The following is a 25,327-nucleotide window of genomic DNA, read 5'->3' as shown; positions in this document are numbered from 1 at the left end:
AATGTTAGGTACCTGCTTCTTACAGAAAATAGAACATGGCTTAAATAATTTAAAATCCAGCATGTTTTCCGGAGGAATAAAAGGCAGCCGTGAGCCATTTCAGGGCTGCTGCATTTCTTTGTTTCTTAAGGATGGTGGGGATCTGTGCACAAACATCAGCGAAGGGCAGCGTTCGGAGCTGTTCCCTGCCAATTGCTGACAAAGGCAGTCCTAATGAATCATTCTGAATTGTGATCATGTGCTACCAGCCCACAGCGAGCTGCCAAAGAGGAAGTGCAGCTTGTTTTCTTTCATTTTCTTGATTCCTGTGCTGTAGGAAGATGAAAGGAGAAGGAGGAGGAGGCAACAGCGGCAGCCAAACTTAATAAATAATTCTGACGATTCCTGATATCAAATGGAGGCCCCTGAGTGGGACCCACTGAAAAATGACACCCTTCCACCGACCCTGACGCCAGCTGTCCCTCCGTACGTGAAGCTGGGCCTGACCATTGTATATACTGTTTTTTATTCACTGCTTTTTGTGTTCATCTACGTCCAGCTCTGGCTGGTCCTTCATTACAGGCACAAGAGGTTCAGTTACCAAACTGTCTTTCTGTTTCTGTGCTTGTTTTGGGCCTCGCTTAGGACTGTGCTCTTTTCATTTTACTTCAAAGACTTTGTCACAGCAAATTCTCTCAGCCCCTTCATCTTCTGGCTCCTCTATTGCTTCCCCGTCTGCCTCCAGTTTTTCACCCTGACCCTGATGAATCTTTACTTCACACAGGTAAGCAACAGATATTTGATTAAATCTGACAGAAGGATAAATTATTGTTTTGTAAGATTTGTGAGAAGGACGTAATTTCCTAATGTACTTTGGCAAAGCAAGAAGTAAATTTCAGATAATTTAGTTTGGAATTGTAATGTTTGATCTATAAGCAAGCGATCGGTGTTACAGTAAAACTGGAGCCTACGGTGATCATTTTGGGAATGGCAAATACTCTCTATTGTCCATGAAATTGGTGTCATTTAATTTAAAGCGGGGGAGGAATATATAGGAGAGCTTGAAGGCTCGATGTCCAAAATGCTGTTCTGTTATTATTCTTTACTGTTGGTTTTACTGCTAAGCTTAGACATTGTAAGCCTCCTGGCTTAGCAGACCTCAATCTCTGTGTGCAGCCAGAATTGTAATTTATAATTTTGCAGGGGACCCCCTGCTCTGATTTTTCATAAGTCGGCTGACAGTTCTCAGTGGGGAGATTTCTATTCTGTGTATCAGCAACCAAAATGCAGATCAAGTGCTACTGCAGACCCGAGTTCCTATAATGGTCTGCGTTACACACGGCAGTGAGTGTGGGCCCCAGTAAGTGCTAGGTGCTGTACAGAGGTGCACTCTCTGTTTCAAGGACTCTGTGATGTAAAGGTAAATCGGCTGTATTGTGAAGGAAGCAGCATCTCTGTATCAGAAAGACACCTTGAGAACATATCCATGCTGTGGACAGCTAGGAAGCCAGATGCATTAGTCGGCACAGAGATCTGTGTTGCTGCAGTTAGACTTGCTTGGAAGTATTTCTGGTGAGCTTGAGTATCTCGGCACCAGGTTGCAGGATGGGATGTCGGCATGCTGAGGCACAGAAAGGCTGCTGGACTTGCCTAAGATCTCACAGGAAGCTTGCAGGAGGGCAGGGACTGAATTCTCTGTCTCTTCCATCCCACTACAGTGCATGCAGGAGGACACCCAGCCCTCGAATGACCCTTGCCAGAGGCAGCTTTTCCAGTGCAGGGACAGCTGGCAAGGGGAACCCCGGGCAGCACTTAGGATGCTCTGTGTGTAGCTGCGTGCCCTACTTGGGACCAGCTCAGTGCCTCGCTCTGGGTGCTTCTATACTGCCTGCAATGGATACAGTGCTCTGTAGTGATACAGGGCTGTGAACTCAGAGCAGCCAAGCTGGAGACGTCAGGCTGCTTGTGAGAGCTGCCATCCCAGAGCTGAAAAAGCAGAGCATATAAGCATGAAAGCTCTAAGAGGATCACTTGAGTTGCAGAGGGTATTACTTAGGACCATGTACGTAGTTTTGCACTTAGGTTTACTTCTCTGGATTCTGTGCCTGAAATGCCTGCAATTCACACCACTCCGCTCCTCAGGACTTGAAACATATTAAGAGATTACAGGAACCTTTCATCTACGTGCTACTCAAATCCAGCTCAGGCATTTAATCACCTACGCTTGATCCCATGACATTTGATAATGGTGCAGTTCTCCAGGGGCTAATGTCCATCATCACACAGTCTATTGTCATTGCAGCAGCTGGGAATAAACTGTAGCCTTAGGTGAGATTCTTCCCCTCAGACACACAGCAGGGCTGCCATGGAAGGCTGGAGAGTGCAGCATCCTGGCTTTTAGCCAGGAGAAGTCAGGGCTGAAGTGAGCACGGAGTGCGCATGGTGGGCTGCGCTCTGTGCATGAGTGTCAGTGCTCAGAGGCTGTGTCATCAGTAACTGATTCCTCTTGTTTAAGGGAGATCTACAAAGAGAGCATACAGAATGCATGCATCTGTCCTTTTAACTTATTTTTGGCATTGCTGTCTGATATCACTAAGGAAGTACAAGACATTGGCTGGAAACACAAAAATTGCAAGGCTATTGGCTCTGCCTTTGACACAATTTCTGCTTTGTCACCATGAGTCCTCCTGATCTTCCTCTGAGCCTCTCTACAAAAGAGCAGCATGGTTACCTGTCTTGAAGAGCTGTTGTGAGGATTTTGAAACATTTACACAGGACTTACTTTCAGAGCTTGTGATGTGTGTCATAATCTCTAAAGATTGTGAGCCACTGTAGACAGGCATATTATTAGTAGTGGTGTTTGCTTTAGAGCTGGTTGCTCCCGGTGAAATCTCATCTCAAACATCTCCCTAACCATAACAAAGTCTTAAGAAATACAAGCAGAGCCATTGTAGGAATGTAATGTAAAGACGCAGAATAGGCGCATGTATTTTTAATTCACTGTTATTTACTTCTAGCCATTAAAAGGTGGTTTGGCTTGAAATTCAGCATCTTCTTAAGGCTGTATTTTTAATGTGCATCTAGCTTTCCACAGCAGGCAAGCAAGAACTAGTGTGAGAGGGGTGGGGAGAGAAAATTTTGTTTTCAGTAATGGCTTATAACTTCACAGACCTGTTCAGAAGCAACATTTATGCTTCTTTCTCTAGAAGGAAGGAAAGAAGGATCTGCAGCTGTGTCTCACTGCATGAAAATTTTACATGCGATTTTGCTGGTGCTTAGCTGCAGGGAAGTGAGTGATCTGTGCAAGGTATGGGAACAGAGGATGGGAAGACCTCATGGAATTTGCAGATGTTTACCCGCTGTCCGGCACTCAGCATTTCTAGAAGCTAAGAGAATTTTTAGACATAGAGGTGAGAAAAAAAAAAAAAGTGATTCCAAAAGTACTGCAGATCTTCCTGGCCCAACAGAAAAAATTCATTTGGCAAGTGCCTGAGGGCATTTTTCAGAATAATAAGCACCTTTGAACTTGACAGAAAGTTAGCCACAACTATTCTGTTTTTAATTGGTATCCCAAAGCAATGAGGACATAAATTTGAACTCTCTCTTATGTGTAGCAAGGCAAATAAGCCATGATGGCGTCAGCCCAGCAGGGGTTATTCTCAGCCTTGAGCATTGCCATCAGCAGATGCAGCGGAAGCTGTGATGCACTGGGGCAAGTTGCTAGACCAGAGGGCCTGTGGACAAAAGAAAAGTTATAATCAAAGTAGTTTTGTGTCAGAACCACTCCTGAGAGCTGTTCTTGGGGTGGGGAGGTATGGTCAAGGTCCTCTGCAGTAGTCCTGATGGCCGAATAAAAAGGGTGCTGTAGGTAAGGCTTGTGTAATTTTACCTTCTCTCAAAAATCATATACAGGAGAAAATGCATGCGGTTTCTAACGAGGAAGCTGAATTTCCTAGAATATTTTTAATTTATAAAGTCTATATTCAATCTCCTGCCTTCTGAAGGAGAACACGAATGCTAACTTCCCTCTCGGGATAACTTTTTGTCTACTTAGAAATTATTAAAGTAAATCTCAAGAGAAGATGAGAGGCAGTGACACTTCTACGGAATGGCAGCCGAACACCTGCAAATACCTGCATTGTAGCAGGCCAGGGCAGCTCGCAGGTACATCCAGCAGAGAGCTGCGGTGTGCATTTCAACCTACAGAAACCAAAAATCCCATAAGATACATTTGCCTCATATACCTGCCCCTCTCCTGGGTTTATTTTGGCTGCTCAATGAAGCAAACACCATACACCAGCAAAAAACATATTTTCCACTTTATCTGAATGCAGACAGTGAGGACCCCAGGAGTCAAGCACTTATTTGTGTCCTGACTTCCCAAATCTTCCACTCTTCCCAGCCTCTGACGTGGGCCTCAGACCTTATGGTCACTACTGTGGGCATAAGTGTAAAGAGGCTCTGGGAAATAAAATAAAACGTTGCTCTTTTTGGTATGGAGGTGGGCAGAGAAGGGCTTGCTTCATTTTGTTCTGTTTCAGGCTTTCCATTTCCTTGGGGAGCAGGATGCAAGGGAAGGAAAAGGCAGGCTAGGATGTAGGGCTACAGGCTCAACAAGGTTAAGGCCAAGGAACGTGAGCCACTGGGGATGCTGGAAATCCCGGTCCTCCTCTGCAGGCAGGCACGGTGAGCCACTTGTTGGGCTGTGGGTTTAACCATTGGGTTGGGAACTCCTCCAGGATCTGGGGAAGGTGGTGCTGAGTTGAAGAACTGTCAGGCTGTATAGGTGGAGAAGGGCTGCTAGGCAGATTTACTTCTCTTTCTTCCTCCCTAACCATCTTCCCTTTTTTCTCTGGCACCTACTTACCCTGCCTCCCAGGCAGGGCTGATAAAATCAGGGACTTTCACATGAGGAGAAATTTTGCAGAGTAAGCCAGCCAGAGAGGAGCTGGCCATGCTGGAAGTGCCTGGCAGGGCAGGGAGAAACCAGCACCAGGCTTTCAGGGAGGCTGTGTTTATCTCTGTGGAGCTGGGGTACATGTTATCTGTGAAGGAAATTGAGAGATTCTTATCCTCTAGTTTGTCTGGGCAGAATTTTAACAGTAATACTACTAGTGAGAGAATAGAGAGGGTTTGTTTACAGGATGCTTCAGATGTGCATAGAACTACAAAGGAGTCCAACTATGGACGGTAAAGCATCAGTGTATGTATTTGACTTTAAACATTGCCCTCTGTATTAGATCTGTAGGAGACAAACTGAAAAGGCAGACCGGCTGGCTGTCAGCATCTGACATGAGAGATTATGTCATTTGCTTTGGAAAATAATTTGACAGGAAGGCTATGCATGCAAACTTAGCATGGCTGTTGGCCCCACAATAGCCCCAGCCCGTTTTTACCAACTTACACAAGGCTGAGTATGGCAGGTGGTCATAGCCCACATCAGTAGGCTTTGCAACGCACGTAGAGTATAGGGAGTAGAGGGATAACTTGGCATACTTGGGCGAATCTGATCCAAGTGAAGGAACATTTAACAAAGGAAAGGGCAAACATAGGAGGAGAGAAGTGGGCCTGGGACTGGAAAATACACAGGAAAGGAATGGTGATGGTGAGGAGCTCTGGGCCTGCATGAGGCTGGGTCGTGTTTTCAGGGCACAAAGAGAAGTTTGCATGGAATGTGACAGTGGAAGAGAGAGACAGTGGTGAGAAGGACTGGGAAGGAAAAGTACATGCTGTGCTCCACATACAGGTCTTTGAAATGAGGACTAGTAAATAAAGCTGAACCTCATTCCTATGCAGAGGGCCGGCTGGACAGGTATGAGAGCACTTAATACATACCTGAGGCTTTTGGTGAGCTGAGCAGCCAGTAAAAGTGAGTTGATCCACCAGACACAGAGGTATCCTAGAGGTTTGTGCCTGGATTCACGTCAGCGCAGCTAAATCAGAGCATAGACTGAAAGCTGCTCCTATGAGTTGTTTTCTTTTTGCTCTAGGAGTATGTGACTTGGCTCTGACACCTGTTTCGCTGATACTTACATGGACAGGGTGGCTCCTGATGTAACTTTGATAACCACAGCTGTAACCCCCATAAGTCATAGCAGCTGGGTCCTGCCTGCCTGCCCTGCTCTCTGCTGAGGCACTCCCCTCCATCCCCACCTCTCTTCTGCTGGGGCTGGTGAAATGCCTTTAAGGTCAGCTGCTTACATCAGTTCCTGAAACACAGGAATTTTCCCTGGCTGTATCAAGGGTTTTTTTGGAGTGCTTTTGTACTGCTGCCCTTTTATATGCCAGACATATACCTCAGGGGAGTGGAGGAGGGAGTGTGAGAATCTCATTTGAGGTTTCCGGTCCTTCAGCAAAGTGAAAGACAAACAGGATAGTTCTCCTTCAGAAAGAAAAAAAAAAAAGTGAAAGGAGGAAGAAATAAGGAGGAAAAGTAACCCCTTGCCATTAGAAAAACAGCAAGACATTTCACAGAGTTTTCCTGGTTGCTGTTCCTCCTGGGGTTCTCTGAAAGGTCTCTTTTAAGAGGTCTGCCTTCTGCGTGCTGTTTGGTCTATTCTTAGGAATAGCTGCTTTGCTGGAAGCCTTGCTGAGATGACTCAGATACTGACTGGAAGCTTTCTCAACACTCTTGCAGGGAGGGGCCATTAAGCAACCTTTTCTTCCACGGTGCTCTGGAGTTAAAGGGCTGCACCCACGCATCTGAGGTATATTGAGCTCAGCTTCAGACACACTTACTCCCACTGAATGGCCCTTTATTCTGTGCCAATCACATTGCGTCCAGTGAGGTTACTCATGAAATAAGGCATCCTTGGTATAAGCAAAGGTGGCTGCCTGCATCTCTGTCTGGCAGTCAGTTTGCACAAGCACTGTCCCTCAATGTACTGTCCTTTTTCTGTGCAGTCGTGGTCATTCTGCTCTGACAGAATTCAGAAGCGTTTGTCTGTTGGGGCAGCTCCACCAAACCCAGCGTCCCCACACACAGCTGCTTCAGTGATCCTGCATCGGGAGATGTGGCCCTGCATTGTACCAGCAGTAGGAACGTCATGCGTAGTTCTTGCTAAGTTAGCCATGGGGCTTCTGCTGAGTGGGGCAGTCTTGGGCTGTTTGATGTGAAAGCAGTGTTCTGTGACATTACGGGGGTGGTTGCAGCCTTTTAGGGGAAGTACAGGAGATGGCATTGAGGAACAAGTGAATTTCCCAGGCTTTGTGGACCCCGCACAACTCGTTGCTCGCTGCAGATTGTCTTGTGGAGCTCTTTGCACAGGCTCTGAATACCTCTATTCAGTGCTGCTCCTGAAAGCTGTCAGAATTCATGGTACAGCATGTGCAACTACTGCTGCTGGGGACAGTGTTCCCACACCTCTTATACCTCCCTCCTAGGTAGCGAGTAGGGAAAGCAACATGAAACTTGTTCCTGATTTCCTATGAGAATTAATGATCTAGGAATTTGGAGAATGGATCACAAAGATCTTCTCGAGGGGATACTGCCAGAGATGTTAACTACTAGGAAACAGTGTCAATGGCTGCAGAATATTTTGAGAGATTTTCCCCTCAACGTTTCCGTTTTATTTTCAGCTGTTACTTTTCTGAGGTCTGCTGAGAGGCTCATTGCTCTCTGCTGGTTCTGCTAGTGCTCAGCAGACTGATGTGTCATAAAAGTAATTTTCAAGTCAAGGCAGCTGCTTGTGGTGAATAGCAGCTAAATGATATGTTCCAGGAGCGCTGGAACAAATGAAGCCTGATTTTATGCAGTGCTGTGTCTGAGGCTGTTTCCATGATGGGGGCACTTCTCATGGTACTTAGCTGGGCAGTCTCTCTCAAGTCGGGTGATGTGTGGGGTCATTCTGCAGGATTCTCCTCACAGAGGTCATATATCAGATGCATTTCAAGTGTCCCTTACTTATGTTGGGTCACTGATTTTCAGGAGGGTTACAAAATGCTCTTTGAGAATTTTGGTGATCAGACTGTTTTGAGTCTCTTCTCCTCTGGGCTGAACAACCCAAGAGACCTCAGGCACTGCTCATACATCTTGCCCTCCAGAACCTTCACCATCTTGGTCGCCTTTGTTTGGACAGATAAGCATGTTGACAGGTGGACACATGCCTATTACCTGTACAGTGATGGTGTAATTCCTGTTTCCTTGGCAGAGCATGATCATCATAGTAGCTATTACGGAAGTTGCACTAAAGGACATGTGATACCAAGTGAAATGGATAAAGTGGGATGACTTGTGAAGAAATCAATTGGGAAACAACCCTAGGGAACAGCCGTGTAGCATGGTATTTTGTAGTAGCGGTAATTAGTGTGCTTCAGTGGTGACTGCTGAGTTTAAAAAAACATTTATAAAGATTTATAAGCTGAGCGTGTTAAGTAACCATGTTAACTTATGAAAAAGCAGTAATACTTCCCTAGATCATCTTTAATAAACAAAATGCAAAATATGCTAATGTATTTCTGTACAATTTCTGACTGTGGTTAAACACCTGTGACTGGTAATACCTTCCTACATTGCAGAAAATGTTTCAGTATTTTTTTCTTTTCAGCGAGGTAACTATTGTGCCTGAGTGCTCTCTCTGTAAAAATGTATATATTGTTCTGTTTGTGAACTAAATAAACCTCAAAGTAAAGTGATTAGTTTGGTTTTCACTGCCATCCTTTTGGGAAGCAACACGGATGCAAACTTACATCACCAATTTCAGGCCAAGGTACTCCAGCAGGCTTTACATGTGCGTACAGCACCTGACCCAACGTGCCAGTACGAGCTGGTCTGTGTGAGAGGCATGCACTTATTGGATGTGTAAGATCCTAATACTTATTTACCTCTTGATTATACTATCTCTTGTGAATACTGATATAAAACCTTATTCCCAAGACCAAATAAGTGAAAACAATGGTGCAGACAATTTGTGTAACAGTATGTGATCATCTCTTGCTGAGTGGTTTTAATACTTCGTTCATATCTTGCCTACCATGGACAAGACATACATGTGAATCTATCATTACACTTCATGTGACATGTGAGACAGGAGTCCTGCGGGCACAGCATTTTTCTTTACTCACATGTCCTATGTCTGATGCAGTATTTTTCTGTTTTGCAGGTGATTTTTAAGGCTAAATCAAAATATTCCCCAGAGCTACTGAAATACAGGTAAGAACTGTGGAAAACTTTGGTGTGGTGAAGAAAAATAGCCATGTACTTTGAGAAAATCTGATATTTTGTGATGCTCATATCTCTGCTACTCATATTTAAATACCGGTGTTTTATGATAATGGTTCTGAGGCCACCTTCTTCTTTTGACATTTCAAAGTCTCTGTCATTTTCCAATACAAGTACCGTTTTTAGACATTCACGTATTTCAAAGGCAAGTATTTCAAATGCAAGCAGAAATCATTGACCCTGCTGATTTGCCTACAGATTCATAAAGAACCTGTGGATGCTAGGTGAATCCAGGCCGAGCACTTTGGTAAAGGTAGCAGGGTGACATATTCATTGCAACAGGAAAAAGTTGGACTGGGTATGTCTTAACTCAGAAGTAAGGTCAGCAATAATAAAAGGCTTAAAAGTTTTGGGGAGCTGAGGAAAAAGTTATGAAGGGAAGGAGCTAGAGGGAATGGCTTCAACACGATGATGTCTTTGGGAGCTCATAGATGACTTCCCTCAATTCCATAGAGCTGAGATTATGATAGCTTTGCATTTACCTGGTAAGATCTGTTTAGGGTCTTGTTTGAGCAGGAGGGATTGTCAGAACTACATGAAAACTCCTCAAAAGGCCTAAATGTCCAGAAAGATGAGGAAGAGATCGATAAATTATTCTTTACCGTGACAATGCCTAAAACCATCGGTCAGAGGAAATATTGCTTAGATAGAGCAAGAGGGAGATAGAGGGAGGTTGTCCTTTTTCTAAATAAGGAGTTTACCATCTGAAATCGGGATACGAAAGCAGATTAATTTGCAGCTGAAATCCGACCCCTTATTCGCTGACCGTTCAGGAGAACCTGGTGCTGTTTTAACGGATGAAGTACTAAAATTGTCTCTGCACTGGAAGGTGTGTTGTCTGGCTAGGTTTTGGCACAGCTGGAGTGGTGACCACCTGGAGCAAGTGCTTGTGAAACCACATTTGGTAGAATGGCAGGATAGCAAGAGCAGGCTTGGGCTGGAGCAGTGCTTGGACCAATGACCACTGAGGGTATGAGACATGTGAGTTGTGGAGGCTGCCTGATGGTTGGGGTCTCCATGCTGATGAGCAGCTAATGCAGAAATTCTGAGGATGGAAACAGAGAGGCTGCATCTGTTTTGGTGGCCCCAGGAATACTTTCATGTTAGTTGGTCTATGTGCATACTTTGGCCACATCCCAAACCACAAAGGGCAAGAGCCAGATGCTCGCTGGTGAACACTATGACATACAAATACATTCATCCCCCTTTGGGCTCTGGTTTCTGTGGGAAGGAAATCCAGGAGTATGGGTTGGTAGACAAATATTGCATGCACTCGTCAGGTCCCCAGCCAGCCCTCAGTGCAAGTGGGAGAGTGCGCCTGCCCCTGATGGTACACATAGCCAAGAGGAACAAAGAGGAAACCTTTGCACAACACCTGAGCTGCAGGTAGGTCGTGGTGTAGGGAAAGTCTGTGAACATGTTTCTGGCTGGCTTTAAAGGTGAGAGATAGCAGCTTTGAACCTTGTATGCTACTGGCATTTGTGGCAAGGGTTTATTCTTAAAAAGTGCTTGAAACATTCTTTCTTCAAGCAAAGAGAGCTTGTGAGCTTGTGATGTTTATTTAATGTCTACTAAGTGAGTACGTCCTACCCTGCCCTCAGCAGTTCTATGTCCATCCTGACTTTTGCCTTTTGCATTTCTAACACTGATCACTCTTGGATCTGGTCCAGCCTTGTCTCTCATATTCAGCTCTGTTGGTAAAGAACTGCAAGTAGAGTTTTGTTTTAATATCTAAAACTATTAATATGAATGTGGTTAGCCTGTGTAAAAGAGCCTAATAAATGAAACTGACCTCATTTCAGGGCAGTTCACGTGATGTAAATACATGCACACCTGCAGCAGTGGTCCTGTGTCTTAATTGTAACAGGCTTGTGAAAAATGGATGATTTGGGCCTTCATACAGGGGTTGGGGTCTACACTTAATGAATTTGATTTTGTTTTTTTTTTCTTCCTTGTTTTTGTTTGTTGTTTGTTGTTTTTTAAGTAAGTGTGTGACTGTATTGCCTGGCATTGTCATTTCTGCATTATGGCAGGAATGGATAATGACAACATAAACAGATCAGCAGAGAGGTAGAACTGTGGACTGTGTATTACATAGGTCTCATAAATCAGAATCATTTCAGATAAGGAAAAAATCCTATCAGAGGACCGGAATCTTAAGTAAACTTTTCTCAGCATAGCCTTCACAATATTAGTCATTGTGGCAAAAAGAGCTCATGGCCAAGTCTGTATCAGCCCAGCTTCATATATAACAGTCCTCCTGCACGTCTCCCTGGGCTTAGGGATTTCTTACAATCAGTGGGTTTGGTTGAGGCTTACTGTGCTGTGTGTATATGCCTTGTTGCACACAAGCCTCAGACAGTGTATGGTTTCTGAGGATCCACACACTAAGTATAGTAGTTTCACACATTTTCTCATTAATCAGGGCAAAATTCACTGTGTTCAGCTGAAGTTTGGTGTTAAGCTCAAAGAAAAACTTACTTAAGAGGTGCATCCAAGCCTGATAGAAAAAGGGAACGCCTTGGTACATGGCTTCTCTGCTAAGCCAGGTTACACATAGCTCCTTCTGAGGGACTAGCCTCAAAATGGGCATTACGCACAATAGGCTGTTTGAACAGTTACTGGTGTAATGTGGAAGCACTTCTCCTGCCATGCTTTCTATTTTCTGAAACAAACAAACAAACAAAACCTATTTATTCATGCTGTGTCAGTGCCTGTGTAGTTGAGATGTAAGGATGCGCTCTGCTTTTAAGTGAGGCTGCAATGCTTTCTGCAGCTGCAGAGACCCTAAAACTGCCATGAGAGACACAGTCTACATCTCCATCAGTGCTTATTCAGAGCTCCGGCAACAATGCTTCTTTTGTCAAAGCAGGCAGCCGTCTCCCCAGCCGCATCATGTTAATAAGGGGGTTGGAAGCTCGTTATGTAAAGAGCTGTCATGGCCCATCAGTTGTGCAGCTCACATCGGCATATATAGGAGCGTGTGGGCATGAGAGCTCAACAGTGCTTTTTATTTTTATTTTTTTGGCTAAAGTCTGTCAAGGAGGAGCCTGGCTGGTCATGAGACAGCATCAAGAGCAAGCAGGCTGCACTGAAGCAGATGTTTCTTTTGATTAAGATGAGCAAAAAGAGAGTGCATGCTTTCTGTCCCACAGAAAGGCAATGTGTAAAATACTCACAAGAGTATTTTACTTGCACTGCAACAAGGGAGCCATATGAGCAACGTGGATGCTCGTGAAGCTGTTAAATAGGCTTTGGGAGGGGAAGGAAAGGAAGATATGTGACCATCACATAAAGACTTCTGAAATATTAATAGAATCATAGAATATCCTCAGTTGGAAGGGACCCACAGGGATCATCAAGTCCACACAGCACCACCCAAAATCCAAACCCAATGTCTGAAAGTGATGTCCAGCCACTCCCTGAACTCCGGCACTCAGGGCTGTGCCCACTGCTCTGGGCAGCCCATTCCATGCCCACCACCCTCTGGAGCAGAACCTGTCCCTAACCCCCAGCTGCCCCTCCCCTGACACAGCTCCATGCCGTTCCCTCGGGCCCTGCCGCTGTCACAGAGAGCAGAGCTCAGCGCTGCTCCTCCGCTCCCTGTGAGGAGCTGCAGCCACCATGAGGCCTCCCCTCAGCTCCTCTGCTCTGCGCTGAGCAAACCCAGGAGCCTCAGCTGCTTCTCACACCTCTTGCCCTACAGAACCTTCACCATTTTGATTACCCTCCTTTGGACATTCTCTAATAGTTTTATGTTTTTCTTATATTGTGGTGCCCCAAACTGTAAAAATAAATAAAATTTTCACACGAGAAGTGGGAACTGCATCCTCCAGAGAAAGCTGTGTGAGAGAGGAGCTCCAGGACTGCAGTGCTTCTAGCATTCGGCTGTGAGGTTTATAGGAGCTGCCTCTAGCTGCTTATTCTAAGAACAGAGCCCTGCCTTGGAAGATTAAGAATGAGCGAAATCTTTCCCCTGAGAGGGAATTTCCATGACTAGCAAGGAAAAGACAGCAGTCTTGTTTGCTGCCAGATGTAGCTGCAAAGAAGGGCATTGATTTGTTGACACAAGCGGGCACTTTGAGGCTTTCTGTTTTTCCCTGTTACGCATCTAAATGGTCTCAAAGGTGTACCTCTTCCTTTCCTGCTCTCTGAAAAGAAGACAACTACTCTTCTGTTTTGTAGCTGGGTTGATAATGTCCCAAAAGGATGTGAACATGTGAAAGCAATCTATCACTATGAGGTACAAGTATTTTTAAACAATCCAAATTTGATTCCTCAATCAGTCAAATTCAAAATTCTCATCAGACATGAAGTTCTAGGGCCAAAACCACTTGCTCTGTGACTGTAGATTATAAACCCTATCAGAAATTGCCTCGGACAACAAAAACAATGAAATAAGCAAATATTTGAAATGTAAATATGTTTCTTTTTATTTGTTTGTTTGTTTGTTTGTGGAAACCTCTGCAGCTGTGTGTAGGAGTAAAGAGAAGCAGCCTTCCTTGAGTATATGGTTTTCTTATGTTGCAGGTATCACTTCTGGGTGGGTAGGAAAACAAACCAGTCCGGCTCCTGGGCTTCTGTCACATTTCTGTTCCAGCTCTGCTCCTGTGTTTGTGCAAATAAACCCTTTATTTGGTGTAGATGGCAAAATGCCAACCCAGAATCAATGTGCATATTTACATTTCTTAATGGTTCTTTCAAGAGGTTGCCCATGACAAAAACGTTTAAGGAAAGGGACAGAGAAAGATGCTGGGGAACCAGTAACTCAGAGTTTTCCTACACTTAGGCACTTCCCTAATTTAATAGGAAATCTGATTGCAAACCCTGGCAGTCAGTGATGCTTTTCATGGCAGTAAAACCAGGATCAACAACAGTCCTTTCCAACCAGCTCAACCTTTTGCATGGTTTATCCTGTCAGCAAATAGTCAGATGGTTTGTGCCATATATGAAGTGCATGTTTTAAGAAAGTACACGTGTATTTTAAATGATTTGTAAGAACTGTGCTGTTGTATCTCTGCTGCACTCTTCCAAATTTTATTGCCCGACATTAGTTTCTTTACTTACTGCTTATTCTGTGATTGTAACAAGAACTTTGAAACCAGCTCTGTTCATCTCTCCAGAAATCTGGAATGCTTAGATTTGGACATGCATCACTGGTCAGCTGTGGCAGCCCAACATGTGCAGCTTCCATTGCTCAGAGTTGCAACTTCCATCTCGTGACCGACACTTGCTGAACAATGTCGCTAAAACTGTTTTCTCCTCACTCTCCCAGGTTGCCCCTCTACCTGGCTTCTCTTTTCATAAGTCTCCTCTTCCTCTTGGTGAACTTAACATGTGCAGTATTGGTGAGGACACAGAATTCAGAGAGAAAAATCATTGTCTCTGTCCGGGTGGCAATTAATGACACGTTGTTTGTGCTGTGCGCTGTTTCACTCTCCATCTGCCTGTATAAGATTTCCAAGATGTCTTTAGCCAACATTTACTTGGAATCCAAGGTAAGGTACATTTTCAGTTCCTTTTAAAGTACCTTCTGAGAGATATGGGTAGCGCAAGGCAGAGGCACACAGTTCTTCAGATCCCTCGAGAGCTAGAGGCCTTAGACTTCACAGCTTGCACTTGGTTGTCCATCCTGCTCAGTAAATAAATACTAAGGAGTAGAAGGGGTGCTTTTGTCGAACCGCAGAGATCCTAAAATATGTGTTTTTAGAACAGAGTTTACAGAACTTCTGGCTGGACTTCCTCACAGCTGTTTTTAAGCTGGGTGCTACGCAACTACATTTCAGTACTGCTTCAGAGAGGTGGTCTATACTTTGGGATCCTTCAGTTTGTCAAATTATTGGCTGATTATTTTAAATGTTTAAGGTAGCAGTGTGCTGAAGGTAAGCCAGGAAAAGGAATATGAATATCCCTTTATAAATTTGCATAGTGTCCTATAGATAATGTGTTTTAAAAGACTTAATGTATTATAAATTCATCCAAACAGGGAGAAGGGGGAGAAGGTCTCTCCTATTAGTCTACACAATATTCTTTCAAGAAATTTTGTTAGGTTCGCAGCTTTGCTGGAAGGGCTGGGTCCATAGGTGTCATGAAAGCTAGCAGTGTTTGTCATAAAATCAGTCAAAATGCTTTGTGTCTATACAGAATGAAACAGGGATTTCAAAGGTCTTTGTATTTGTAGTACATGGTTACATCTTCAACAATTAGTTTAACCAATGGTGCATTACCATTACCACAACAAACCTAAGTTTTAGCTACCGTTTTGAAAATCTTACAGTAAAACTCCTCTCTCCATTTGGTTAATCAGATGATAGGAATACTTTTCCTGTTTAATCAAATCGGCTGTACTGCACAACAACTGCAAGTTCATGGCTGAACAGAAGATTTAAAAACACAGCTTAGTTTGTTTTGCTTCTTTCCAGTCTGTCATTTGCTGACCAAAGGGCATGGGCAATGGATTATTTTTACTGTTGAGAAAAGTTTTTCTACTGCTGCAAATCACAGAAGTGTAAATCTCTGTAACAAAGCAGTGTTAACCTACATGAGGCTTTGGTAGATTACTTCATTCCATTTCCTCCTTCTGCAGGAAACTTGATCTCCTTTACTTCAAGCTATTTCATGAAAAACAAAGAAACTCGAGTGTTATTGCAGAGAGGAAAAGACAGGACACTGAGCTGATGAAAGTTTGAATGTGGAAATGAGAATTGAGGAGGACTGTACTTCTTGCTGCTGACCTGAAATGGAGTCCCTCTGGGGACTTCCAATAGGATTTGGCTGCACATACTTAGGGATACAAAGGCTGGAGCCAGCAGTGAAAAAACATCCCGGTTTAATCTGCTACTGCTTTGCTGAAAAAACTAGCTAAAGAGCTAAAGTCTGGTCTTTGCAGTGATACAATAGGAGCAGCATTGGAGGAAATGTGCATTCCATGTTGCTTGGAGATGGGGATCGGTGCTGGCAGCCTTTTATTTGCATCTCCCATCTCCTGGCACGTACTCTGTGACCACACGTGGAAGTGCCGGCAGAGGCACTGCATCGCCTGCAGGATCTGGTGTGGGGCCGGACCCGGTCCCGAGCCATGGCCTTGGCAGCACCAGGGAGGTGCAGAGCCCACCTGCGGGTGCTGGGCCAGAAGTGTCATGCACTCAGCCCTGCTACCTACGTGGGGCTCCCTTCTTCTCTATGGGCCTGTGACTGAAGAGGGGTTCCTTCCAGCTTGTAGCACTGCACTCTCCCTTCCCCAGGTCACCTGACTAGGTTTGACTGGCAGGGAAAACAGAACAAACTCTTTTTTTTTTTTATTTGGTGGCATTAGAGTTTGCTAAAGCTGCAGCATATTTAACTATTAAAGAATGACAGCCTTATGGGGAAACTGGCATGGGGCAGCACCGACCCTGCTCTGCTCCTCACTTCTGTTTTTAAATGTCGCTGAAGTGGGACCTGGTGTGTGCCCATTAGCCGCTTCTCCCTGCTCACTCCCCCTGGGTTTCCATGGCAGCCCTGCTGCTCCTACAAAAGGAGAATGGGGAAGTGTCGAACGGACGTTTCCCCTTTTTGGCACTTCCTGCTTGCTGCTCTCACTGCTGTGTGCTGGATGTCTGTTCCAGTTCCCACGCGGCAGCAGCAGCCCCTGGCTTGCCCCCCTGGCTGCAGGTTGGGCCTGGCTGGCAGCGGTGTCTGTGGCAGCGCAATGAGCAGGACGTCAGGCAGAGATTGACGGCACTGAGGGTTTCGTAACACTCCTGAGTATTCAGTCTGTTCTCCGAAGCCGTATTATTTTTGCAGGATTGCAGGCAAGCTATAGTTTCCTGCTGGCTTTCCTGACGAGTCCCTCTGTACTGCCTCTGGCCACGGAACATCCAGAACGAGGTGTTAGCTTGGCAAAGCCACGGGACAGTGGCCACCAGCACATGTGGGCAGCAGAAAGGCCTGGTGGGCTCCCGAAGCCAGGGTTAGGGTTAGGGTTAGGCAGGGCTTCAGGATGTGGTGACCTGCTGGTCTCCCTGACACATCTTGTATCTGCCTGTCTGTGCCTGGGCTGCCAACCTGGTAGCAGAGTAACTGAGTGCGGGGAGGGGTGTAGACCTTGCAGTCTCGTGCCCTGGTATAAAAGGTCCCACGAATGAGGAGCGGCTTCCCTCTTGGCTTGTCTGTCTCAAGTAGATGAAAAGAGCCCATCTGCGCCATGTAGGTCTCTGCCAGGAGGGGGAGGGCAGAGCTAGTGAAGTGAATGGTTGTGAGGTATTTTGCTGCCCTAAAGCATGGTTCCTCAGAACATTCCTCCTTCGGCTGTGATAAGCACTATTCCAGAGCTAACTGCACAGAATTTGAGTTTCTTCCTTCAGAGCCAGCCCCATTTTGTATACAGGCCTGCTGCCATGATCAGACTCACTGATCCCCACACCCATGCCTTCTGGACTCCTCTTGCTGCCACAACTCCCGTGCTGATGCCTCAGGCTCCTGCATCCCATGTGCAGTGGTCAGGAGCTGTACTTGTTCCTCACACTGGATGAGGCTCTTTCCCCTGCTCTGCCCCTTTTCTTCTCTGGGGCCTAGGAACTGTCATGACTTCACTCTCTGCAGTCTCATTCCTGCCCCAGTGCCCAAGGTCCCACTCACAGACTGTCCGGCCATGGTCACTTTGCCCATAGGCTGTGCCTCCGCTTTGTCTTCTCCGTGTTGACTTTAGGTGAGGCAGGATGTTCTGTTCCTGTCTGCGCTGCGTTTAACTGCTGACTGTTGTGATCTGCTCTGTACTTAGCAAATAGGTGCACGGCAAGCGGTTAAAAACAGATGCGAGGTTGCATCATGCTAGTAGCCAGAGTCTGAGGTGGGATGCTCAATAGCTGGCATGCAGCTGAATTCTCTACTGTTCTCAGCTGCTTTAATTGCTGTGAAAATAGCACTCGTGCAGCAGCGACAGAAGTTAACCACAGCCCATCTTGCTAAGGGTTGGAACCCCTGCCATTCCCTGGAAAACACTGTGCAGTACATAGAGTTTAGGATATACTGATCAAAGAAGGAAAACATCAGTCAATTACATTAGGCAAAGCACCATATCAACCCTGCAAAGTCCATGCAAAGCAATGTTCTTGTCAGCTTCCCATGCAGCTAATAACCTGTGTTTAAATCTTTTCCAGGGCTCATCTGTGTGTCAGGTGACAAGCATAGGAGTGACTGTTATACTACTTTATACCTCACGCGCCTGTTACAACTTGTTCATCTTATCGTTTTCCCAAACCAAGAAAGTCAATTCTTTTGATTATGATTGGTACAACGTATCAGATCAGGCAAGTATGAAAATATTTGCTAATGAGAAAATCTCATTCTGTATGTGACAGCTGATTTCCTAAACATTATGACAAGAGGCATTAACATATTAAAATTCAATTTTTTTTTCTTTTATTTGATGCATTGAGATTGATTTGCTCCAGGAATACAAATTTCTTGCAATAACAGCAGAAAGGAAAGCAGAAAGGAAAAAGAAAGAACAGCACTAAAAGGAAAACATAACTGTTAATTAAACAATTTTGAAATATCTTTTAGTTCATACTTCATTTTGATTTTATTGTAAAAAAAATACATTAAAAAAGACAGGTGTTTTGTTCATTGGAAAGAATGTGCTGTAGCTGGAGAGTAGAAAAACAGTACTTGATCCCACTGAAATGCAAAGTTCCAAGTTCTGAAGTCACCATCGAATCTCCCATTGGCATTTAGCGCAGAGGAGTTATGCACCTTAATTCCGTCAGTAGCATGATATCTTCCGTAGTTTTAGGATCAGACTATGATTCTTCTCAACTTTTCGTTGCAAGTTACAATTCAGATATTGAGAACTGGCAACAACAGAAACACTAAGGGAAATAAGCAAGTAACTCTTCCTTGAATTTTATGAAATTTGGACACCCAGCTCCTTTCTCTGCTTTGAAACACACAGGTCCCAGTAGTTTTCCAGCTCTATCAAGGCTTGGAAAAATGCTAGGCATGCATCTGGAGTATGAGTAAATATTTTGGGGGCTCAAAATCCCAGATACACGATGCCTCCCCACCACCGAGCAAGCACTTGCAGAGCAAAAGCAGAGTTCCCAGCTGGCCAGGCAAGTGCCTTGTAGTGCCAGGCTGGCCAAGCAAACCTGGAGCCATTTTCTGTTGAGTCGTAAAGAAAATAAGAAATAAGGAGGTAAACAGCAGGGTAAGATTGTCCAGAGGATCTCATTAAGAGTTATTAGAGAACAATACGTCAAAGTCCACTAGTTTCCCCTGCTGCAGTGTGGGTAAGAATGCAGCTAGGTGATACCACCTCGTGTAATTAGGAGACACAGATCTTAGATGGAAGGGCAGTACATTGTGATTCATCTCCTTAGTCCAACATTTTCCCTCCTGTTGTTGGAGCCTGGAGTGTTGGTGGCTGCTGATGGTCCCTTGCAGATACTGGAAATTTATGGCCAGAATATTTGGTCCAGTTTCCTACCAGGAGGCCATGGTTGTTCATAGGGAGCTGACTGGAATGCTTTAGGACCTGCTGTGGTACTGGCTCAGGTCACTCGTCAGAAACATTTCCCTTTTTGATTCCACACAAAACACATAAAAAGACAGGACTGCCCTCTGCAGATACGGCAAACAGCAGAGGGGAAATCTAGAGAGAAGTTCAAAGCTAATGCTAGAGTAACAGTGTCGTTATTCAAGATAACAAAGAGCACCAATTTGAAGAGTTCCAAACCTTAATTTTTAAAGATTGTCAGCAACACCCTCGAAGACCTGGGCACTGGCTATTCTTTCTTGTATTATTCCTATCTATCTGAAAAAGGACCGAGAAACTTAGTTTCTCAGTAAGTCGATTTTATCATATTCTTCCCAGTCTAAGAGCCTGGCAAGCATCCAGTGAACTTTGATTTTGCTGAAGAAAAGACAGAGGATGAGAAAGAGGGAGGAGAGAGGGTAGAAGGAAAGAGAAGTCATGTATTCAACAATGTAGAATATTGATTTCTTTTTTAGTATGCCTTTAATCATTAGCCAGGTTAATCCAGCTTTACTGGATAGAGTTTCTGGCCATGTTGTCAAGTTTCAGCCAATTAAGTATAGGACTTTGTAAGAATACATGTTGCCTCTTGCACCTCCTAAGAAAATGCCATTTTTGTTTGTAAATGTTTTTCTCTTTGACTTTTCAACAGGCAGATCTGAAATGCCAGCTGGGAGATGCAGGTTACATAGTGTTTGGAGTGATCCTTTTCGTCTGGGAGCTCTTGCCTACTTCCTTGGTTGTGTATTTCTTCCGTGTCCGAAATCCTACAAAAGATCTAGTGAGTGAAATCTGTTAGAACATTTGTTAATGGGATGTCCTGGCAGGTCTGGAGGGCTCAGCTTCCAGGGGAGCTTTTGCTTCTTTAGGTATTATCTTTTTCAATGTGTCCTCAGCAAAATAAAAGCAACCCAAGTCAATGACTTTGTTAAGTGCTTACGAAAGAAACTCATCATATTTACCCAGAAGAAAGACAATGTGTTTCTTTGGCAATTATCTTACGAATGAGTAACCCTAAATTTAGGGACATGTTTCTTGCGGGTTAATGTGGCACTGTACTGTAGGCAGTGGAAAAGGAGTCAGTTTGTTCACCAAACGCGGTATTATTGTTCATCACATAGAGAGCAGTGAAACGATGGTGTGCTAAGTGTTCCATGGCATACATGAAATAGCTTTAATTCTTCCAGCTTTGTGTCCATTGAATTGTTTCAGAATCAAAAGCTAAATAGCTGTAATAAGCACTACCTGACATTTTTGTTTGCTATTTCAGCACAGCAGAGATTAAAGTGACTTGTATCAATAGTTCTAATTATCCTTAATATCAAGGCAGCTAATAGATGGGTGGGCATCTTTTAACAGCTGTAAGGAGCACTTCCAGGCTAGGTTTATCAGCCCTGCATGAGGATTACCTGGGTAATCTGTGGGCCAAACCCAATTAAAGCTAATATTCCCTCAAGGAGGGTGTAAATGGTAAACTCACAAGAGAACCAATTCGTAGAATACGCTTTTAGAGAAGACTGTGTTTTTTACTCTCATACACACATTTTCAGCAGCAATGAGAAAGCTAAACTCTGTAAGGAAGGAACCTACCACTGTCCATCAAAATAAATGCATTAAAATAAGATCTCAGCCCCACTCCTGTTTAGGAGTTAGCCACGATAACTGTAAAGAAGAGAAATGAAATGTTTTTAACAATACAGTCTGGTGATGCTGCTCTTCCTAGAAGTGGCTACAGAAAGATCTCATTTTATTTGAGGTGATTTTAGTATGGCTAGACATGGTCTTAAATTTGAGGAGTTAGGGAGATTCACAAGAAAACAAAAGTTACAATCTAACCTCTGCTTTACAAAACCGATCACATAAGGACTTGGAGTCCTACTCAGATGAGGGTCAGGCAGGCAGCATTCTCTCACAAAGAGCACTATGTTAACACATACAATGTTTTATTTTTGCGTTCAAATCTCAAACTGGAAGATACAGTTCAGGAGTCAATTGGTGTTATCACTACTTTCATGGGGAACTTTCTTAGGGTAGATATGTCCTGATTGATCCGCTATGACAGAATGACTTTTTTTTTTCCCTACACACTCACTGTAATAGGAAAACTGGAAACAAGGAGGTTAGAAAGGCAACTGTAGCAAGGCAAAACTGAACTTCAGTGCAAATATGCCACAAGAGGGAGATCAAGGGCCACAGCATGTTCAGTAGACTTGAAACAAGTAGAAAATGGTCCACCTGTAGAAAACATCCAAAGCATGGGATTGGAATTTAAACAAACCCTCCTTCAGTTTAAGAAAAAGAAAATCTTAACTTTCATTTATTAAAAATCCAGAATCTTCTTTATTTGCTGTAAGGAAAAATTCCAGGAAACAGGTATGCTTTGGTTTCACATTTCATTCAGAACTTCAAAATGAGAGAGTCTGAGTAGAGGCAGCCTGCATGCAGCACAGCTCAGAGGTAAAGCTCCACGTGGCAGATGATACCACCTGGAACAAGCAACTGTTTGCATGCTTTGGTGCTGACAAAGAGTAACTGCAGCACTTGGGCTTTTGCCTTGCCATAGCTTCAACAAGACATGTTAGAAAGGCAGACAGAAAAGGGCCTATTTTTAGTTTATCTTTGCCAAAGTTATTTAACATCTGAAAAGATAACGAGATGTTAAACTGCTCTCCTACCTAAGGCCAAAGAGATGGCATCCTGCCTTATCCATGTGTACTGGGAATCCCATTGCCTACGTATAAGCACTGAATGAGTCAAAGGGGCTCAGCTGGTTCCCAGATGTCTCTGAGCACCATGTCCAGACTCAAATGAGCTTTTTGAATCTTGTCTGCTTTCCATTTTCATTCCCATGAAAACAAAACGCTCTGTATAAATGAAGGTGTTATATGAGGAAAAACTGTTAAGATCATGAGATCATCTCTATGCCAGTAGAGAAAAAAAAAACAGAAAACACAAAGATTTTTGTTGTCTACAGCGTATTTAAAATTGCCTGTTTTGTCTTGGAAGCCGGGCAGCAAGAAATTTATCTGCTGCAAGTAGTGACTCAAGTTTCACCTTCCCTCAGGCCAATGCAGGAATGGTCCCGAGCCACGGCTTCAATCCCAGATCTTATTTCTTTGACAACCCTCGCAGATATGACAGCGATGATGATCTGGCGTGGAATATTGCACCCCAAGGAGCACAGGGCAGGTAAGATACAGGACCTAGTAGCTTACTTCCCATAGCAGAAACAGCTGGAGAAGGAGGAAGCTGCACACTGCATAAGAGTAATGAAAAATTGTTTAGATCCAATTGTTGCCTAAATGATAAAGGGTGGGGAGGAAGCTAACGTGACAGCACTGAATGGCCTCACAGAGACTACAAGGACACAAGAATGAAAACTTACCTCATTTAAGAACTATCTTTGAAAAAGTCAGGTCTGATCTTTGGATTGCATTTCACCGTCTCTTTCTTCCAAGAGCAGACCAAGACATGTCATTTACTAGTTTAGTGTGTCAGCAAGGCACCCTAAAAAATAGCTGCTTACCCATCCTTGAGAAGAGCAGGATAAAGCTTGAGATTGCAGGCAGCAACTTGCCATGGTGGTAGTGAGAAGCCTGTCCTGTAACATAGTTAAACATCCTGGGACTCACCTGAATTGAAAGGGATATTTGCTTTCCCATTTGCTCAAAGCGTACGCAACTCTGCTTAACTTTTGAGATCCCACACAACTCAGAATTGCCACAAGAAGCCTTTTTCTTTTTGTGTTTTTTTTTTTTCTTGTGTAACCATGAGGTTTATAAGGATTAACTCATCCTTCCAGGAAGGTGGAGTTCACAGTTAGAACAACAGCATCTCACTCAGAGAAGGAAAGGCAATGCATCATCCTGTCTTGAGAGGAAGCTGTTGTGCGTTACTTATCTTCTATTCCTGAATCTACAACATGCTGGTATTAGATCATCGTAAATTATCTCAAGATAAGACTCACTAACCATAGCTAACATACCCAGATCTAGTTTCCTTAGTTAGACAGTCACTCTAGACAGTTCCTCTAGTTATAAAGTCACTACTTCAAGTCACTACTTCCTGAATCAGGAAACAAGTAATGAGTCATCTCAGTGTGAGAACTACAACTGTGCAATTGCAATTTGTCCACTGTAACTAACCAGCTATGTGGAGAACCAACCCGCCACTCACTAATTCTGTTTTCTTCTGAAGTTTCTCTCCAGATTACTATGACTGGGGCCACCAGAACAACAGCTTCATGGCTTACATAGGATCCCTCCAGCAAGATCCAGCACTGGATACAGACAGGCCAAGCCCTATATGACTTCAGTCACCTACCGCAATCTAGGACATTCCAATATTAAAACAATTGTTCTGAAAAACAAAGCTTAGCAAATTTCTTCACCTTTTGGTTTTTAGAAGTGTTGCTATGCACAGATAAATGAACTTGTCTTTGCCACAAGCTTTTCATAGTTCAAGGAAAAGTATAAGCTAATGATTTAAACTTTGAAGACTGTTCTAATTACATATGTCGCTCCAAAAGCAATGCCTCCTCTTTATTTCCATGGAAACTACTACAAACAATACACAACACTAACACTATTTGATAGCGCAAATTCACAGCTACAAAACACTATTCTTCAGCACAGTCAGCAAAATTAATTATGTATTTTCACTGGTGATGAACAAGAGCCTGCATGCCACGCTCAAAAATCTGCTTGAGCAGAAGTGACCTGCTGTCACCACTGCTCTAATGCACCACCCACCGCCTCACTGTGCTCGCATCCACTGTTTGGTCTCCAGAAATGTTCAGCAATCATCTATGAATGCCAATAGATAGAATTTTTTCCCACATGGAGGAATCCAGTGACACATCTTTGCTTCATATGCACTTCCACGTCAGACACAATTTGTCAGACTGCCCCTCTGCTGCCATTTCTCACACAGCAACAAAGCATGACAGAACACTGCTGGGAAAGTTCAACCTCTATTGCCATACTACCACCATCTGCCTGTGACATCAGGGGCCAACACAATAAAATAGGAGGCATCACTTTTGGAGCAGCCCTTGTAATACCTTGTTTTAAGCCATGGCATTTTTGGCTTTGAACAGTTTTTAGAAGAAATAATTTAATCACTTTATGCTCACTTCAAATGAGCAAATTCCATGAAGTAAAATGGCAATTATTTTCTAAGTATTTTATTTTTACACTGTGTATTAGGTTAGAAATATATGATTATAATGAGTATACTGTAAATACATGAAAATGTTGCTCAAATGCATGACAGTAAGAGATTCGTACGTGCACGTAACAGCCTGTAAGGAAAAAATGCCAACACCATTAAATATTGTCTTTCCAAGTTTTGGATACGTTCTTGGAGCACAATCTACTCTGGATTGTTGCTGATGACACAGCACGGCAAGATGGCTGGAGGCTAACAAATCTATGCACTAGTTACCATCTCGAAACACACTGCATTCCTCCAAAAATAAGAAAATTTTATCTTCTCAGCAGCCGTAGGGACTGTCTTAAAGCAGAATAGATGGTCATCTGCTCTGGCTTGAACAGCAAAACAGGCTGAAAACCTGTAAGCTTGAAAGAATAAAGTTTGATCGTTTCCGTCAA

The 25,327-nt window shown here is 43.8% G+C and overlaps 1 protein-coding gene across 1 annotated transcript; it reads left to right on the top strand.

Moving 5' to 3' along the window:
• On the top strand, positions 256-25,327 carry GPR137B (G protein-coupled receptor 137B). The gene is made up of 7 exons (XM_021391869.1): positions 256-763; positions 9,081-9,130; positions 14,475-14,697; positions 18,340-18,489; positions 20,368-20,496; positions 22,780-22,904; positions 23,913-25,327. The coding sequence occupies exons 1-7, from the start codon at positions 395-397 to the stop codon at positions 24,022-24,024; spliced, it is 1,158 nt and encodes a 385-aa protein (XP_021247544.1). The 5' UTR covers positions 256-394; the 3' UTR covers positions 24,025-25,327.

Source organism: Numida meleagris, chromosome 3 (assembly GCF_002078875.1).
Source record: "Numida meleagris isolate 19003 breed g44 Domestic line chromosome 3, NumMel1.0, whole genome shotgun sequence".
In the NCBI taxonomy this organism is placed as follows: domain Eukaryota; kingdom Metazoa; phylum Chordata; class Aves; order Galliformes; family Numididae; genus Numida; species Numida meleagris.
This window is presented reverse-complemented; position numbering and strand designations above follow the sequence as displayed.